This window comes from Sminthopsis crassicaudata, chromosome 3 (genome assembly GCF_048593235.1).
Source record: "Sminthopsis crassicaudata isolate SCR6 chromosome 3, ASM4859323v1, whole genome shotgun sequence".
Taxonomy (NCBI): domain Eukaryota; kingdom Metazoa; phylum Chordata; class Mammalia; order Dasyuromorphia; family Dasyuridae; genus Sminthopsis; species Sminthopsis crassicaudata.
The window spans coordinates 653,741,115-653,760,500 of NC_133619.1; the positions used below are offsets into that span (position 1 = coordinate 653,741,115).

Genomic DNA, 19,386 nt, shown 5'->3' on the forward strand with positions numbered 1-19,386 from the left:
CTCCTCTGAATATCTTATCTCTTATTTTAATTTAAAAATTGAATTTTCTCTTATCACAACTTTCTTTCAGACATCTCAGGAGATAGTTTAAATTTTAATATATACAAAATAGAATTTATTATCTTGTTCCCTTAAGATTCCCTCCCCCAATCCTCCTGTTACTATTAAGGGCAACAGCAACCTCCCAATCCTTGGAGCTCCTAATTTAGGTGCTAAATTTGACTCCTATCTTTCCTTGCCCCTTATCCAGTCTAATACCTATTCATTTCACTTTTATAACATTACCCTAATAAACCAATCTCTCTCTCTCTCTTTTTTTTTTGGCTGAGGCAATTGGGGTTAAGTGACTTGCCCAGGGTCACACAGCTAGGAAGTGTTAAGTGTCTGAGACAGATTTGAACTCAGATCCTCCTGATTTCAGGGCTGGTGCTCTATCCACTGCGCCACCTAGCTGCCCCCCAATTTCTCTCTTTTGATGTTGCAGCAGTCCTGGTGTAGACCCTTACTACTTTCTCCTTGGAGTACCACAATGGCTTGCTGGGATCTGTTGCAAGTCTCCTCTACTTCAATTGGCCAATAAAAGTGATTTTGCTATACTGCAAGTCCCACCATGTCATTTCCCTAGTCTATAAACTCCAGTGGCTCTCTGGCTTTCCTAAATGATAGGAACTCTCCACCTCTTCATTTTTGCCTCCTGGCTTCCTTCAGGTAACTACTGAATAAGCAAGCACTGCCTCACACAAACTCAGAGAAAGATTCCCCTTCTCACTAAGCTTCAGTGGCACCTGATCACCTCTAGGATTAAATACCAAATCTTGCATGCAAAACCCTGTAAGAGCTAGCACCTTGCTTTTACAGTCTTTTTATACCTTACTTCCTACCACCTTCTCTGTGATTCAATGATACTGGCTTCCTTGTCATGCTCCATCTCTAGACTCCATGAATTCCCCCCAGTTATCCAAAATGGCTGGAAACTTCACTCTCTTGGTTTTTTTTTGTGGCTCAACTAATATTCTACCTTCTACATGAAGCCTTTCCAGCCCCTCTGATTCCAGTGCCTTCCTTCTTTTAATTAAAGACTATTTATCCTTCCAATGGCTTGTGGTCTTACCCATTAGACTAGAGAGAGAAACCATTTATTTCTTTTGTACAGCCCACTAAATCATTATTGACTGAATGCATTCTCTTCATCTCAAAACCTCCTCATGCAGTCTTCCAGTGGCTACTTTCCTCCAATCTCCCAACAAAATACTGGGCCTTTAACTAGTCAAGTAAGACTCTATGTGAGCCTTTGTTTCCACCCAATCCTTTCTTCCAAAACTCTTGACACTCTCTATCATTTCAATCATTTGCTCAATTTTTCAAAGGTTCTCTATCAGCCAGTTCCTTTCCTACCGAGTATAAACTGACTCATCCTCAAAAAACCAGACCTTAACCATCTTTTGGACTACTGTTCTAGCTCACCTGAATTCAAATCCAGCCTCCCATAATTACTATCAGGGTGACCCTGGGCCAGTTACTTAACCCGATTTCTACAGATTCCTTAATTGTAAAATGGAGATAAAGGCTCCTCTGAGGATCAAGTGAAATGTTATTTGTAAAATATTAAGCCCAGTGCCTGGGTGCTTCATAAATGCCCCGCCCTTTCCCATTCCTTCCTGTCATATCTCATAAGTGGGTCCCCAGCCTATGATCTCTCAACCCTGGAATTTATCCTCCACACTAGAACCAAGGTAATTTTCCTGGATTACAGATTTGATCACATGACCACAATACTCATCCAGTTCCAATGGTTCCTAATTGGATTCCCGATCAATGATCTACCCCTCAATCCCATTGGCTATTAAAAGCATATGATAATTTTAAAATGTTCTTCAAAGCTATTCAGCTGGTCCATGTACCTTTCTTTAAGTCCTTCTCTTCCCTCCTAGATATTTAAAAGACACTTCAGTGATTTAGTTTCTGTTCGATTTGGGGGAAGGGGGGAGAAAGAAGGAAGAAAGGGGAGAAAGAGGGAAGGAGGAGAAATAGAGAAAAGGGGGGAGAAAGAGAGAAAAGGGGGGGGGAGAAAGAGAGAAAAGGGGGAGAGAAAGAGAACAGGAGGGTGATTTCAAACTATCCCTAGTTAGAAGTATTTGGTGACTTGGAATCTGGAGCCAGAAGACCTGAATTCAACTTACTAGTTGTGTGATCCTAGGTGTCGTTTCAGTACTGTTTGCCTCAATTTCCTCAACTGTAAAATAACAAGAACTTCTAGTGTTGGGGCAAACATTGTTCACAAGAATTTTTTGGAAATGTAATCAACTGAATGTGCTTTGTTATTGTTTAATATTGTTATTATTATTATCCCTAGATTTCAAGCCTATCTCTTGGATAGAACAGAATGTCACCTTCAGGATCCCCCCTCCCCCCCAACTAAGGAACTTGTAGGACCAAAAAGAATCCCAGGAATCCCCCTTTTTTGTTAAATCCACTCAAAGGAAATAGTAGATTAATAAAAGCAAATTAACTGAATGAACGAGAAATAGGTTTGTTTATTTGGGGGGGGGGGTAAGGTGGAGTTCCAAGAGAAAAGCTACAGTTTAAGAATTTTTTTTTCTTTTTAAAATAAGATCCCTTTGGTCTCCCTTTCCTACCCTCCTAGATCTTACCCCAAACTACTTTTATTGTCCCTGGATTAAATAGCCCAGGAGGAAACTAAGTGTGCATGAGCATATGATCGCTGGAAATAAAGGAGAAGTTCCCTACCCTCCTCATAGCTGGAGTGGCTACAAAAACTGCAGAGTACTTGCCAGCCTAGATATCCCAAGCTGCTTTCTCTGACTGCGGCTAGCAAGGATCCTGACAATTCTCACAAGATGATCAGAGTAATGTAATATATATCTATTTATATTTTCATATGTAAATATATATGCGACACTTGGAATAGAAAGGGCAAGATCCAACCCTCTCCCAATCTCCTTAAACCTCATTCCCCATCTATTTTCACCCATGTTAATACAGGAGTCTGGGCCTTTCTGCTGACAATTTCTTGGGCTGGGAATGTTCTCCCTTCTCACACCCCCCTCCCCTTCAAGTCTTAGTTCAAACCTCCAATATACATACACAGTCTGTAGCATAATTGGACACAGCTGCTTAAATGTAGTCCCCCACATTAGACTAAGCTCCTTGAAGGCAGGATTTTTGCTTTCTTTGTATCCCCATAGGTTTAAACACACACTTTCTAAATGCTTACTGGCTTGACATAAGAAATGACAAGTGGGAGGGATTCCGAGAAACTTGGGGACACGTGGAAAAGAACGGGGACTCTTTTTGCTCAGAATATAGCATGGCAAAGGAAAACCGCTGGAGAGGGCATGAGGCCTAGGCAAAAAGTTCCTGGGAAGAAGAGCTTTTCCTTGACCGTCAGTTGCTACAAAGGGAGAGTTTTGGGGGGGGGGAAAAAAGAAACAAAGAAACAAAAGGGAGAAGGGGTGTGTGTGTGTGTGTGTGTGTGTGTGTGTGTGTGTGTGTGTTAAGCAGAAAGAGCAAAGTTTTGATATGTATGTATATATACACATATATGTATATAAAACATAGGTTAATGAATTAAGTGAATTTGTATGTTAGATATGCAAGAAGAGAGCAAAGAAATATATATATTATATGATTTATATATAATATTAATATATAACACATTAATATAATTAATATATATTAATATATTATATATATACATATATAATACAGAGGTTAATGAATTAAGTGGGTTTGTGTGTATCAGATATGCAAGAAGAGAGCAAAGAAATATATATATACATTATATATTATATAATTTATATGTAATATTAATATATAACACATTAATATAATTAATATATGTATTAATATATAATACATATTAATATATTAATATACTATATATATACACACATATATAATACGAAGGTTAATGAATTAAGTGGGTTTGTGAGTATTACATATGCAAGAAGAGAGCAAAGAAATATATATATATATGTGTACATATTAAACACAGAGGTTAATGAATTAAGTGGCTTTGTGTGTATCAGATATGCAAGAAGAGAGCAAAGAAATTTATATACATATTATATATATATATGTACGTATATATATAAAACACGGAGGTTAATAAAGTGAATTTGTGTGTTAGATATGCAAGAAGAGAGCAAAGAAATATATATATTATATAATTTATATATAATATTAATATATAACACATTAATATATTAATATAATTAATATATGTATTAATATATATTAATATATTATATATACATATATATAATACAGAGGTTAATGAATTAAGTGGGTTTGTGTGTATCAGATATGCAAGAAGAGAGCAAAGAAATATATATATATACATTATATATTATATAATTTATATGTAATATTAATACATAACACATTAATATATTAATATAATTAATATATTATATATATACATATATAATACAGAGGTTAATGAATTAAGTGGGTTTGTGTGTATCAGATATGCAAGAAGAGAGCAAAGAAATTTATATATATACATTATATATTATATAATTTATATGTAATATTAATATATAACACATTAATATAATTAATATATGTATTAATATATAACACATATTAATATATTAATATACTATATATATATACACACATATATAATACGGAGGTTAATGAATTAAGTGGGTTTGTGTGTATCAGATATGCAAGAAGAGAGCAAAGAAATTTATATATACATTATATATTATATAATTTATATGTAATATTAATACATAACACATTAATATATTAATATAATTAATATATTATATATATATACATATATAATACAGAGGTTAATGAATTAAGTGGGTTTGTGTGTATCAGATATGCAAGAAGAGAGCAAAGAAATTTATATATATACATTATATATTATATAATTTATATGTAATATTAATACATAACACATTAATATAATTAATATATGTATTAATATATAACACATATTAATATATTAATATACTATATATATATACACACATATATAATACGGAGGTTAATGAATTAAGTGGGTTTGTGTGTATCAGATATGCAAGAAGAGAGCAAAGAAATTTATATACATATTATATATATATGTACATATATATATATATAAAAAACACGGAGGTTAATAGAGTGAATTTGTGTGTATCAGATATGCAAGAAGAGAACAAAGAAATTATATATATATATATATGTATATTAAACAGGGAGGTTAATGAATTAAGTGGGTTTAAGGAGAGAGCCAAGAAGTTGAGTAGAGCTATAGGTCTCTATAAGACACGGAGCTTAACGAATTAAGTGGGTTTCCTGAACCATTAAGAGTGAAGGAGAACTGAAAAATTAAAAGGGAATGCAGCTGTGAGGGGAGGGGAGCGAATGAGAGTTAGAGATGAAAGTTTACCAAACCGCTCAGAGCACCAAGAGGACAAGCCCGTGTTTTAACGGCTGTCTCCTATGTCCTATATAGGCGAGTGTGTGTGTGCATATAACATGGGGATTATACACACACACACACACACACACACACACACACACACACACACACACACACACACACACCGTATAAGAATCTTTTCAGACACATGGCATAGTAGAGATGGGCAGTTTCCCGGCCAATGCTCTGTATCTGCGGAGCGGCCCGGCCCGGCCCGGCCCGCTGCCCCCCACTCACCTGCCAGGGGGTTCTGCGGGCTCCGGGGGCCATGCCCTCAGGCTCCCAGCCGGGGCTGGCTCCGGGTCCTCTTCAGGCGGAGCCCGGCAGGAACACGTCGGTCCCGTCACCGCCCGGGCGGGGGGCTGGCCTACGAGGATGCAGAGGGTGAGGTCCCCAAGGAGTTCTCCAGCGCCCGGCATGCCCCTGGGACAAGCAGCCGTGCGGGGCCCTCTCCCCTCCCCGACGCTCCCGGGAGACCCACGGGGCAGGAAGGCGTTTCGGACCCCCGCAGGAGGAAACCAGTCCGTCCCTCCCCCTCCCCGGCGGGAGCCTCAGCGCTCCCCCCGCACGGAAGCTCCGGCCAGGGCGGAAGGTCGCGCTGAGTGACTCGGGCGAAGGCAGGGCTTGGCGGCCAGGCCGGAGGGGAGCGCGCGCCCGGGCCCCGGGAGGCCTCGCCGCGAGGTCCGGGGGGAGGCCTCCAGAGCGCGGCCGCGGGGGCCGGGCTCGGACCTCCGGGAGGAGGGAGGGGGACGGCGGCTCTACTGCCCAAGCTCCGGGCTAGGCTGCTGGGGGTGGCGCCTCTCGGGCCCTGGAGCCCCGCCCCGTCCCGCCCCTCCCCCGAGTCCCGGATCCCGGCTAGGCAGGCGCCCCGCCACCCGGAATCCAAGGACCGCCCGTCCAGAGAGGCTGCCCGGAGGAGGCGTCCTGGCGGTGCTTTAAGTAGCTCCGTTTGTTTTAGCAGCAAATAGTCCTTAGGGAAACTGACTTTCTGCAGGATAGAATCTGAAAGTGTAACGGGATTGGTTTGAGTTTGTCCGAACTAAGTAAGAAGAGTTTCATCTCAGATCAGATGGGTTACTTTATTACAATTGTGGCTTTTTACCTCAGGCAGGATGCCGAGCAGACCTTAATGCCCTATCCCCTTAAAATTAGCCATTGGGGAAATACTACATTTCGGAACTAGAAGAACAAAATGGAAAGCATCCGTGGATGGAAGGTACTCTATGGAGGTCTCTGAGAGCAATCATTATAGAACGTCAAATGGATAGAAGGATGAAAAGTGATTTTTTTTTTTTTTCCTGAGGCTGGGGTTAAGTGACTTGCCCAGGGTCACACAGCTTGAAAAGTGATTTTTTTCAATGCAAGCTAACCCAGAAAAGCATTCCACAGAATTAACGTCATTTAACAGGTAATAAGTTATTTCACGTATTAAATGTGGAATAATCGTTCATGCAAACGATTATCCTCCCCATTTTGCTTTGATTTTAATATTATTACTATATTAAGATACTATAATTAATTACTATAATTAATTAAGATAATTATAAGAAATGCTATCGATTTGAAACCTGAGTCATAGAGAAGAATCAAATAGTAATATTTGAAAATGAACTCTGCTTTTGATCTGAACGCTGAGAAATTAGGAATTAAGTTATTAGAGAATGTGGGTACTATGTTGAAAACTATTGAAGACTATTTGAAAAACTTAAGTATTTTATTGAGTTTATTTTTCTTTGGAATGAATAATAAGAATAGCTTACTGAGGGGAAAACAATATAAAAAATATAAATAAATAAAAAACAATATAAAAAAGTCTCCTTTTCTGTAAAGTTCATTCCCAGATTCCCCGGGGATTCTTCTTTTGGGGGCCAGGGCCTTCAAATTTAACAGTCCTGGGAAAGAAGTCATTGAGAGAAGGTTGTATAATTCCAAAGTAATGAAGTAGGATCACAGAGCAATTGAAAACTCTTGAAGGTGGGAATATTTTTGTGTAGGGGAAGGGAATTGTAGCACACATAAGCCTTTTTTTTTTTACTAGAAAAGTGCTTTTTATAGCAATTTATCTGCCCACTGATTGTGAAAAACCATAAAAATGCACCTGGAAGAGTGTACATTAAAGTCATACCTTTGCACCAACTTAGTCTCAACAGACTCAGCCTTGATTTAACGTGGGGGCCAGAAACGGGAGAATAGAGCATCCAGTATGGACCAGGCAACCAACTGGGTCTGAGGATACCAAGAATAGATAAGAAAACAGGGTAAGACTGCCAAAGAATTACATATATTCACGGCCACTGGGTGATATAGTGGATAGAGAGCTGGGCCTGGAGTCAGGAAAACCTGGACTCAAAACCACCCTCACACACTTCCTAGCCGTGTGACTCTGGACAAGTCATTTTAACTTGTTTGCCTCAGTTTCTTCATCTGTAAAATGAGCTGCAAAAGGAAATAGCAAATCACTCCAGCATCTTTGCCAAGAAAAACACAAAAATAGAGCCATGAAGAATCAGATAAAACTAAAAAAACAACTCACCAACAGCAACACAAGGATGTAAAAGGATTCACATCTTTTTTTCAGTGATGACTAACTAGGAACTGAGAGAATGCCCCTCAGCTGGAAAATCTTCAAACCAGTATAGCATAGAAATTCGATGGGATAGAACTGTGTTGTAAGACAATATGAAGGAGAGGGTTTCAGAGAAATCCAGGAAAACTTGTATGAACTGACGCAAAAAGCAGTGAGCAGAACCCACAAGCCAATGTGCAAAATAACCAAACTCTTTTAAAGAAATGTAACTGAGAAGAAGAACTCTGATAGACACAATGACCAACCACAAGGCTAGGGAACAAATAATGAAATATGCTTTTGATCTCTGCACAGAGGGCACAATTGGTCTCACACACACATATACATACACACACACACACCCTGTGTGTATATGTATTTCGGTACCCATCCAATTCAGGAATATTGTCCTTAACTATTTATATTGTAAACAGAGCTTTTGTTTTCTTTTCAGATTTAATTTAAGGTGGGTTGGAAGAGCTAGTGGAATTTTTACTGACTGGAAAAGATTAGGTAAAAATATAAAAAGAAAATAATCTCAGCTACTTCTTAAGAATTATTGCTAGGAGAATTTATAAACTAAGCTATAGGTATTTTTAAATAGGTAATTATAATTACATTAAAATTTAAACATCTGAACAAAATAAATGACCAAGTAAGAATGGAAATTGTAGAGTGGAAAATATACCAAATAATACCTGAAAAATGACCAATAAAAGTCATTTATAACCAAAATTTCCAATGTGGACCTGGAGTCATTGCCAATTGTTAAGTGCTACAAGGATATCAGGATCTGAAAGAATTGACAACCACAAATGACACATGAAAACATGTTCCAAAACAATATGGGCGAAAATCATATACAAAATTTTTTTTCCATTCCCTGCCTTCAAAATTGGTGAGAATGACAGGGAAAAAACCATCCATATATGAATTTTGAAATTTTGAAATTCTCACACATGACATAAAATGAGCATTTTCTATACACCAAATTCTAACAGGTTTATAAGTAATTTTAAAATTCAGAGTGGTACTTTCAAAGCTGTCCTCATTGCCTTCCGACCTGCATTGTATATATTCCTGAAAAATTCCCTTCAATTTCTTAAGAGGGCAATGGAATGGAAAGCCTCTTCCCACTCCTCTTAGATTACTATGCTTTCCTACCCAAAATCAGAAGAAAGGAAAAACAAAAAATAAATAAAAATAAAATTATAAGTAAAATCATCTGATCAAGCAAAATAAATTCTCACACTGTCCACCTCCCAAATGTGTTTTGTATTCTACATCATGTAGAATCACATTTCATGTACATTACCTTTCACTCAAAAGATGATACACACCTAATTAGTGCTCTGCTATTCTGACTGATCTTACAACAACAAAGTTGTGATGTCTTTCAAAGTTATTGGCTTTTTTGTAGTTCCGTTTCATTCCTTTCTGACTCTTTGGGACCCTTTTTGGTGTTTTCTTGGCAAAGGTCCTAGACCAGGGATCCTCAAACTATGGCCCTTGGGCCAGATGCAGCCCTCTGAGGACATTTGTGTGGCCCACCAGGCTATGGCAAAATGAGACTGGAAGTGACTTTCGACCTAAACTTGAGTTAGCAAGGCAAACTTCCGGCACTGGGTAGAGGTTCATAGTTTTTGTTTTTACTATAGTCCGGCCCTCCAACAGTCTGAGGGCCGTGAACTGGCTCCCTATTTAAAAAGTTTGAGGACCACTTGTAGTGTTCTGTCATCTCTCAATTGTTAATCCTTCTCTGGGAGGAGGTTTCTTTTCTGTAAATCCTTTTCCCTGTGAGCAGGTTTCTTGGGAGGCTTTTGGAGCCTCCAGCCAGAGCAAAGGTAGAATCTCGAATTCTCTTCTTCCTGAATCCTGGCTCTGAATCTCCTCAAGCTTCCCTGAAGTTCTCCTGGGAAGTCTTGTCCTTGACCCAATCCAGACTGCTTCCAGGCTCAATGTTGCATCCTCTTATGCTCCCAGAGAATGGGCTTGTGGGTACTCCCAGGGGCTTGTGGGAACTCCTTCAACCAATGAACAAGCTCCTTTAAAAGTGTAAACTCCTTTAAAGGTCTGAACTAAAGGTGTGAACTAAAGGTGTGAGGTAGAGAATTGTATCTAGTAAGAACTTAACATCTCCCCTTTTCTTTTGATTTAGAACATTGGGTAGTCAAGACCTTGAAATGTAAATCCATCAGTGGAGGAGATATTACACATAATTACATAAATCACATAAACACATAGTATCATAACACATGCTAGAAGTGATGTAACATTTTACATCTAAGTAGCGACTTAGCACCTAGTAAGAACCTAACAACCACTGTCCTAGACTCTTCCTTCTCCAGCTCATTTTACTGATGAGAAAACCAAGGCAAACAAAGTGAAGTGACTGGCCCACAGTCACACAGCTAGCAAGTCTCTGACTTCACATTTGAAGTCAGAGGTCTCCCTGATTCCAGCCATGCCCTGGAATCACTGGGCTACCTACAATGTTGGGATTGGTATGAGTGCCTCCATTGTACTCATTAATTCCTGCCAGCTTTTCCTAAGCCTCAATGAAATGGCCTTTTATGAAAGGCATATTTACATTAAGTTAAATTCATATGCCAAAATGTGTCCAGTTATTGTCCCAGTGATTATTTCTTGATCTTTTCACCCCAAGTGATTCATCTCATGTTGTGACAGAATCAGCCCCGCTCCGAGGGACGTGGGGAGCCAGGCTTTCTCTGCTTCCAATCTTTTCCCACTGTGGAATCTCTGGAGCTGTCCCAAGTCTACAAGCCCTCGGGGTACCTCAGCCTCATTTCCCTAGGCTGGCAGGAAGGTCTTCAGGTTCTTGTTTTCTGGCTGCTTCCTTGACCCCCCAATCTGGCCTCTCCGGAGCCTTAGAAACAGGAGGGTGCCCTCGGACACTGCAGGAGGAGCCGGAAGCTCAGGCCCCGGGCCGCACCCAAGCTTGGCTCCCACGGGCTCCGGCCCATGGGCGTTGGGGTGGGAGAGGCTGCTGGGAGGGCAGGGCACCTCTCCAGGCTAATTGTAGATTAGAGAACAAAGCCTGTTTACAAGCGGTTTGGAGCCTCAGAAAACAATTCGGGGTTTGGGGGCTCGCAAAGCCGCTTCCGCCGCCGGGGGAACTCTCCGGGGGGAATGGCCCGGGGTGACGGCCGCCACCGCAGCCTCGGCGGGCAGAGCATCTGGAGCAGCCGGCCCGGCCGTGCGGAGCACGCAAAACGTTTCCCGCGCTCCTTCCGGGACGAAACTCACGTTCGGGGCTTTTTCGGACGGGGGAGCGCGCCCGCCTCCTCGCGGCGCGGCTCCGGAGGGCCAGCCCGGAGCAGCACCCTGAGGGCCGCGCTCCCCTCCGCAAGGCCGGGCCGCGGGGTCCCGGGGGCGCCCGCCTGCCTCGGCTCCTGCGGGTTGCTTCGCGTCCGCCCGGCCCGGGTTTGGGCCCAGAAGCCCGGCCGGCCCTGCTGAGAGGCGGGACGCGTGGCGGGCAAAAGGGCAGCTTTCCTACAGCCGCCCGAAGTCCGGGATCTGCCGAAAGGAGGATGGGAAGGCTCGGGCGGCCGCTCCCCCCGCTCGCTGGCCCTCGGACCCAGTCAAGCTGTGACCCGCATCCCCTCCGAGCGCGACCCGACGAGGCTGCGTCCGAGTCCGGCTCCCCAAGCGGGCAGAAGGTCCCGCCCAGTCCGGAATCCCCCAGGGAGCCTTCGGCCAAACCGGCTCCGCCCGGAGCGCCGGCCGGCACCACCCTGGGCGGCTCGGCCCGGGACCGAAAAGGCAGCGGACCCGAGATCCCGCCCGGACCGCCGAGCGGAGGGCTGGGACAGCCTCGCGGGCTCGACTTCCGGTGCCCAGACGCCGGGGGGGCCTCCCAAACTCCCCCCAAAGAGCCCCCCCAAACGCCTGAGATTGGCTCGAGGAGCGGGGAAGCCACTTACCAGCTCAGCGGGAGGGGTGTGCGCCGCGGGGCGGGGAGAGCGGGGAGCTGAACCAGCCGCACCGAGGGGGGGGCGGGAGTGGGGGGGCGCGGCGGCACCGCGGGGGGTCCTGCAGCCAGGCTCCGAGTCCCCCGCCATACCCCGGCGGACCGCCCCTGCTCGGCGGCGAGGCCCCGTCCCCCGTGCAGGCCACGGGGAGGCTCCGCCCCCAGCGCTGGCCGGCCACAGCAAGACCACACCCCCGGGTTTCAGCGTCACGGTGACCACGCCCCCCAGGCCAGCCTGCCGCCTGACTGCAAAGATGGGGGAAAGCTGGGACTGAGAGCAAGATCCGAGTGAACGGGCTGTGGATGGACACGGGGTCAACTTATCCGCGTCAGAAAAGGACCGAGGGGGTGGCTTTGGTCCAGTGGGGGACGCAGGAAGTGCTCTGCTTGGCAGGAGAACTTTGTCCCTGACAAACCTCCCGACCTGCACCAGGTCAGGGAAATCGGTGGGAAATGGCCTTGAGCTGCAGGTCAGAGGGCCCTGGACAGCAGAGTGCAGAGGTGCCTGCTCTGGGGAACGAGGGTGGGAGGCACTCAGGCAGCCCCCGGGGCCTTCAGCCGCTATTCAGAGGGCCCTGCACAGCTCTAGCGAATGAAGGTGGGAGGCAAACCAGCAGCCCCCCACCATGGCCTTCAGCCTGGGTTCAGACCTTGCTGGACAAAGTTCCACTGCAGAAGTGCCTTCTCTGGGGAATGAAGGTGGGAGGCACTCAGGCAGCCCCCGGGGCCTTCAGCAGAAGCTCAGACCTTGCTGGACAAAGTTCCACTGCAGAAAAGCTTTCTATAGGTAATGAAGGTGGGAGGCATCAGAACTCCCAGGTTCATACTGGGAAGAACATTTGAATGTGATCTTCTTCTTCTCATGACTCATTTGGAATCCACCAACTGCATTTCAAACTGGAATGAAACTGTTTGCGCTCATCAGTTTGGGAAGGCTGCGGTCTGGATTTCAGATCTCATTATACGTGACACGATTTGTCCCGGAGAGAAGCCTTCGTGATGACACTAATGTGGGGAAAGCCTTCTGCTACAGATCATTCCTTATTGGCCTCCAGAGAGTTCACACTGGGGAGAAACATGCCGAATGTAATCCCTGGGTAAAAGCTTTCAAAGAGAATTACAGTCTTGCTGGACAGAGGGATCACAGTGTATTTATGGTGGAAAGACTTTCAGGCAGATATTAGAGATTATCTATTTCCAGAAGATTCAGAGTGGAGAGAAGCGTTATGAAGGGGTCCAGTGGGAATAAGCCTTTCTCTGGAAGAGGCATGTCATTAAACATGATAATATTCGTACTGGAAAGAAAGCTCTTAAAAGCAGTGATTGGGGGAAAGACTTTACCCAGAGCTCACATTGGAGCCATTGGGCTTAGGGATGTCATTAATGCAGCCTCTTGCTATAGACTCGATCTCCTTCAACATCCAACTCGCAAACTCTATGTATGATGTATAGTGAATTCTTCTTTGAAATCCTAATGTTTGTCCTTAACTGTCCAATAATATTCCAAAGCAATCACATATTACTGAGGTTCTTCAGGAATTCCTTGACTGGTACTTCACTTTATTTTCTCTTCTTTGCTGACACACAATGAGTTCTGGGAAAAACATTTTGATTTCTTTTGGACATGTATTTCTGTCATGACTTCTTTGGAAGCTATGGCACAGAGTGGATAGAATGCTCTGCTTGATGACACTAGACCTGAAGACCTGAATTCAAATTCAGTTTCAAATTCACTTTCCATGTGACTCCACACAAATCACTTAACCTACTCCTGCCAGAATGTAGACTAGACACAATAATAGCACTAACCTCAATGCACTGAAGGGTTCATCAAATGAGTCAGTATTTGTAGCAAACTCTGAATACATAGTTACTCTGCAAATGCTAGCTGTTATTATTTTCATTACTGTTACAATTCCTTGGGTCATAAGTCTTATAAAGTAGCTAAAACATATGGATAGTTTAGTCACTTTTAATTCAAATTGATGAATATGCAGAGTGTGTGGAGGAGGAAGGACTACTGGTGACTGATAGGGTCCTGGTGTTACAATCATAATAATCTGGGCTGGAATTCTGCCTCATCTGCTCTCTAGCTCTGTCAGTCTGGGCAAGGAACAACTTCTCTGGGACTCAGTTTTCTCATGTTGAAAGTGAGAAGTTGGATTTTGGCTCCATGGTTCCATTCAATGCTTAAGCTCTATTCCCATCCAAACTGTGTCTGAATGGAAATGAATGTGAAACTATCATGTTATGAATTTGTGATCCATCCCTGTTCCTATTTTTGTCAAGCCCCCTCTGCTGAAAGTCCAGGCAAGTCTCCTGAAGGGCTTCACCCAGTAATGTGATCACTCAGCCATCTATCTATCCCTTAATTAGCTTGGAGTGGGACCCCCAAAATGGGACCCTGGCTTTTGTTTATTCTCTAAGCAGCACCCACTTTGTGTAAGACTCATCCCAAGGAGAATGAGGTTTGCTTTTGCTCCCTTCATTAAAGTTTAGGGTGGATTTCCAGGGCCAAGATGGCAGGGAGGGAAGCAGCTTAGCAGCCTGGAAGGAAAGGTCTGTCTGACTGGGGATAAAGGATTTTTAAAAGCAAATTATAAAAGTAGAAGAAAAAAAAAAAAGGAAAATGAATGAGAATAATAAAAGAGAATCACGGGGAGGGGGGTGGAGGGAGGAAGTCAGTAGCATGGGATGAGTTAAAAATTTAATGAGCAAATTATGAGATAACCCCACAATAAAATAGGAATTATGAATCATGTAGAGGGTAATTTGAACAGAATGCACAGGAAAATGAAGGAACCATGAAATCCAAAATCCTCAGGAGTTAACATAGAGAATGCTAATAGGACATAAGATTGTTGGTCGTTCTTTCTTGAAGAGGACCTTGATATCTGGAAGGTGATGTCCTGACTTGTAAGTGAAATGGATTGAAATGAGGCAGGGTAGGGCAAAGACACCAGCCTCATTGTGTCCTCCAGAGCCATCTGGGTCCAGATAGAGATCAGGCAGAATGGAGATGCTCCTGGATAGAGTGGGAGAAAACAGGTCTCAATTTAGGCAGTGTCTGGAGACAATAGAATTTTACAACTTGCCTCTTTATGGCTCAGTTCCTCATGTATAAAATAAGTTGGAGAAAGAAATGGTTAAGTCACTCCAGTATCCTTGCCAAGAAAATCCCCAATTGGCTGAAAAAGTGTCAGACAAAACCCAACAACAACCACAAATGTAATTAAATGAAGAAGTGTGACTTGGTAGAAGAGATAAGGAATTGTACTTCCTTTGTATTTTTGGAGAATGGGGGAGACTGTGGATTCTCTCATTTGATATTCACAACAACTCTGAGAAACTGGCCCTATGACTCTCACAATTTTATAACAGAGGAAACCAAGCAGATTTAAACTCAAATCTTAAGCACTCTTTTGACTGTGGTACCTAGACCCCTCTTAGAAAATAAAATGAAAAAGAACTCAGGAGTAAGGGCTAGTTTTGAAATCATGGCCCTGCTACTATTCTATATGGTAGAAGTTGAGCAAGTATTCTTTCTTGGCCTCAGTTTGCTCATCTGTAAAATGGGGAGATAGGAATAAGGGACCTTAAAGTTCCCTTACCGAACTAGAGAGATGATCTTCTGAGTTAAAGTCTAACAATCTTTCTATATTTTTACCACATTGGCTCTGATTAAATTTCAATTTTCTCTGCTTTTAAAATAAAGCATTTTTAATGTTTTATCTTCAAATGTATTAAATGAATAAAAATATTTATTAAATACCTGCTACCTGTCGGACAAATGCTAAATACTTGGGGACACAAAATAGAAAGGGGAGAAGGTTGCTACCTATAAGACTCAGAGGCCAGAGGGAGATATTTGGTTTCAAATTCCCAAGGAAGATGAGTAGAGTTCCCATAGGAGAATGGATTGACTTGCTGTTTCAGTTGGCAATTACAAAATTGATTTAGTTATGGTTCCAGAACTAAATAACTGAGAGATGGAAAGAGAAGCTCACATGGAAGACAAGTGGATTAAAAAAAAAAAAAGATATATTGTATAGAATGCAAAACATGGTGGCAGTCAGCTAAATACAATGGTTCACATGTGATTCTCAGAAGGTCATCAGAGCAGGAATTCCGGAGCTGAGCTAAGTCCTATAAACTGTAGGATCTAGAACTTTGTCTCTGGTCCAGAAGATGCAGTAACAACGCTGATGGCAAAATTCAAAAGATGGAATGTCAGAGCAGATGGAAATATAGTGAAGGAGTTAGACAAAGTTTGACTGACATTGGCTGGATATGGTGAATCATGTCAGATACTTTCCAATCATGATGGCATAGATCCTAGCACCAAAATTCAACATCTAGAACTAGGTTCTGCCTAGGCTCACTAGAACCACTTAAACCATCAGGACTAGTAGGATACATAATAACTACCAGGAAAAAGAATGTGCTTGAATTTATGAAGTTGTCCATAAGACACTGTGATAAAGCAAACTTGATCTCACAGCCATAATTATTCTAACTGGAACCAAAATTCCACATGGCATACTAGAAAAGATGCTGACTTTAGAAATAGGAAGAAATTGGTTCCTGAATCTTGACTCAAACATTTACTAACTTAAGAACAAAATAAGTCACTTACCACCCATATATCTCAGTTCCTTGTTAGCAAGATAAAGAAGCTGGTCCCTATGGCCTCTGATTTTCCTTAAAGCTCTAGATCTATTATTCAAAGGCATTTAACTGTTCTTAGACTCAGTTTCCTCATTTGTAAAAATGGGGCTAATGTTATCTACAGAACTTCTATTCAGGGGTTATTACCTTTCAAGGGAGATATTATATGGAAAGGGATTTCCAGGCTCATTTTTTTAGTTCAAATATGGCATCAGACCCTAGCTATGTGACCCCGGGCAAATGATATAACACTGTTTGCCTCAGTTTCTTCACTTGTAAAATGACCTGGAGAAGGAAATAGCAAAATGCTCCAGTGTCCCTGCCAAAAAAATCTCAAATGGGGTTACAAAGAGTTGGATACAACTGAAAAATGGCTAACAACAACAAAGATATTGTAAAGACAAATAACTTAGAATTATTTAGCAACTCTGATCAACCCAATTGCAATTCCAGAGGACATTGAAACATACTTTATACTTCCAGATAGAAAAGTGATGAAGTGAGAGTTCAAAACGAGTGGTTTTTACTTTGGATAAAACCAGTGCAAGAATTTGTTTCACTCTGTAATAGGTTTTGATTTTCATGTTTTCTCAATGAGGGAAGAGGGAGGTGGAAGGGAGAGAATTCAGAGCTGAAAAAATTGAATTTAAATTAACGAATGGTAAGCCAGGAAGAGAAACAAGAAATAGGAGTATAGAGGAATTTATTAGGAGTATAGTAGAAGATATTAGTGGGGGAGTGCTACTCAGTATCATCAGATCTCAGAATTTCTTATTTAGAAAGGAATTCAATAATGGCCATCTATCCAATCCATAATTGAAAAATTGATGACTTGCCTTAATGATCCTTTTATCTTTTGAAAGAGGTTAGATACTAATAAGAAAAAAAAATCATTTCTAATTCTGATTCTCCCTAACTCTAAAGGACTAAAGGTTGGAATAGAAATGAATGGAAATCTTGGCAATAAATTGTGACTCTATCCTAAAGTTTATGAGAGAAGAAAAGAAATTTGCATATAGGTTAATGTAAATTCTAAATTTGGGGACAGCGAATTTCTAAAAGTTTAGACAAAAGGTAGAAAGGATCACAAGAACTAACATTTTCATAGAAGAAGGCAGCCCAGGAAAAATGAAAATCTCTTTTCTTTTTTCTCACAATATATACTTTTCCCCCACCAAAGCATGAACCAAAAAAAAATCCATTCCTTTCATTAGAGAGGCAATTAAAATTATCTTATGGACTTTTGACTACTATGTAAACAGATATGCTTTCCCTCCCCCTACTTTCTTGGGCCTTTATCTTTGAATTTCTTTTTTTCTTCACAATTTCTGATTTCAACCCCATACAATTCTGGGACACCATCAAGTCCAATAAAGGGCATTTTGTCTATTTTGATAGCAAACATTTTGTGACCTATAGTATTTTTTTTTTTTCACTTAAGAGTACTGAGTTTCTGGAATAATTTAGCTTTGTCGATTATTGTAAAAGACTGTTTTGTGAAATGTGCAAATGATCTTACCTAAATGGTAAGATTTTTGTTTTTTGGTTTTTTGTTAGTACTGTTTATTAAAAAGTATATTGTATTATTAAATAATGAAATGCAAAGGAAAAGAATTCTAATAAAAAGGGAAAGCATGAATTCTCTTAAGAGAATAATATGGACAGCTAGAAAACTCATTGATCATCTTAGAGTACATGAAAACTGTGCACAAGATAGAGAAGATAGAAGCAAGGATAGAAGAAAGAAAGGATATATAAAAAAGGAAGATACAGTCCTATTAAAATGGTGTTAGAAGCACTGACTCTCAGAATCAACTGAGGATAGCAAATGAAGTAAAAGTGGCTGTGGTTTTATTATTATTATTCTATAGTCAAGAAAGAGGCAGGGCAAAGAAAGAATAGGATTGGTGTTAGGATTGAATAGAATGATACTTGATAGACAAGAGACAGAGCAGAAAGGGAGGGAGAAAGGGGGAAAGAGAGAGGGAGAAGAGAGAGAAAAAGGGAGAGAGGGAGGAAAGCAGAGAGAGGGAGGAAGGAAGGAAGGAAATGAGGGAAGCAGAAAGAGAGAGACAGAGAGAAGGAGGAGGAAGGAAGAGAAAGAGAAGGGAGAGAGGAAAAGAGAGAAAGAAAGAGAGGGACAGAGACAGAGACAGAGAGGAAGAGAAAGATAAGAGAAAAAGAGAGGGAGAAAAGAAGAAAAGAAGAAAGAAGAAGAGCAGGAGAGAGAGGGAGAGAGATAGAGAAGGAAGAAAGGAAGGAGGGAGGGAAAGAAGCAAGAGCAATTCAGACAGACAGAGCAAGAGGAAAGAAACTACCCAATTCTCATCTTCCTTCCTTTCTCACCTTCCTCCCTTTGTTTTGAAAATGAGAGATTACAAATGTCTAACCGGCACTTGGTATCCAAGAAAACCAAAGGAGACAATCAATGAGAACTTCATTGCTCTTGAGGAACTCAGGTCACTTGAAATTTGGTGCATCTTTGGATACTTAAGAAGCCAGCAGATGTCATTGCTGAGCTACCATCAGAGATTTTTGAACAGTCATGAGGGAAAAGAATACTAGAAATGAACAAATGACTTCACTTTAAGAAAAAATTCACTCCAGCAAAGCTATAGATGAATAAGCTTGTACTTAATATTTGAAAAATTACTGAATGGATCATTTAAGAGATGGTTAATTGTGAAAGTGAAAATTAATGATATTTATAAGATGCTT

The 19,386-nt window shown here is 41.6% G+C and overlaps 2 protein-coding genes across 11 annotated transcripts in view; both read right to left on the minus strand.

Annotated features, from left to right (window-relative positions):
* LOC141564686 (KRAB domain-containing protein 5-like) overlaps positions 1-12,162 on the minus strand; it is a 69,833-nt gene extending 57,671 nt beyond the window's left edge. For 5 of the 10 annotated variants that reach the window (XM_074307456.1, XM_074307453.1, XM_074307461.1 and 2 more), the window contains exons 1-2: positions 7,569-7,668; positions 5,681-5,810 (exon numbers count right to left, since the gene is read on the minus strand). In XM_074307456.1, coding sequence (XP_074163557.1) covers positions 5,681-5,713 — 33 coding nt within the window. In that variant the 5' untranslated portion in view covers positions 5,714-5,810; positions 7,569-7,668. Of the gene's footprint in view, positions 1-5,680; positions 6,446-7,568; positions 7,673-11,953 lie in introns of those variants that run through there. The other 5 variants (XM_074307459.1, XM_074307457.1, XM_074307458.1 and 2 more) reach the window with 3 other exon arrangements.
* Positions 6,702-19,386, minus strand: part of LOC141564692 (zinc finger protein 114-like) — a 92,707-nt gene continuing 80,022 nt past the window's right edge. Inside the window, exon 4 of the mRNA XM_074307476.1 lies at positions 6,702-7,669. Coding sequence (XP_074163577.1) covers positions 7,596-7,669 — 74 coding nt within the window. The 3' untranslated portion in view covers positions 6,702-7,595. The remainder of the gene's footprint in view (positions 7,670-19,386) is intronic.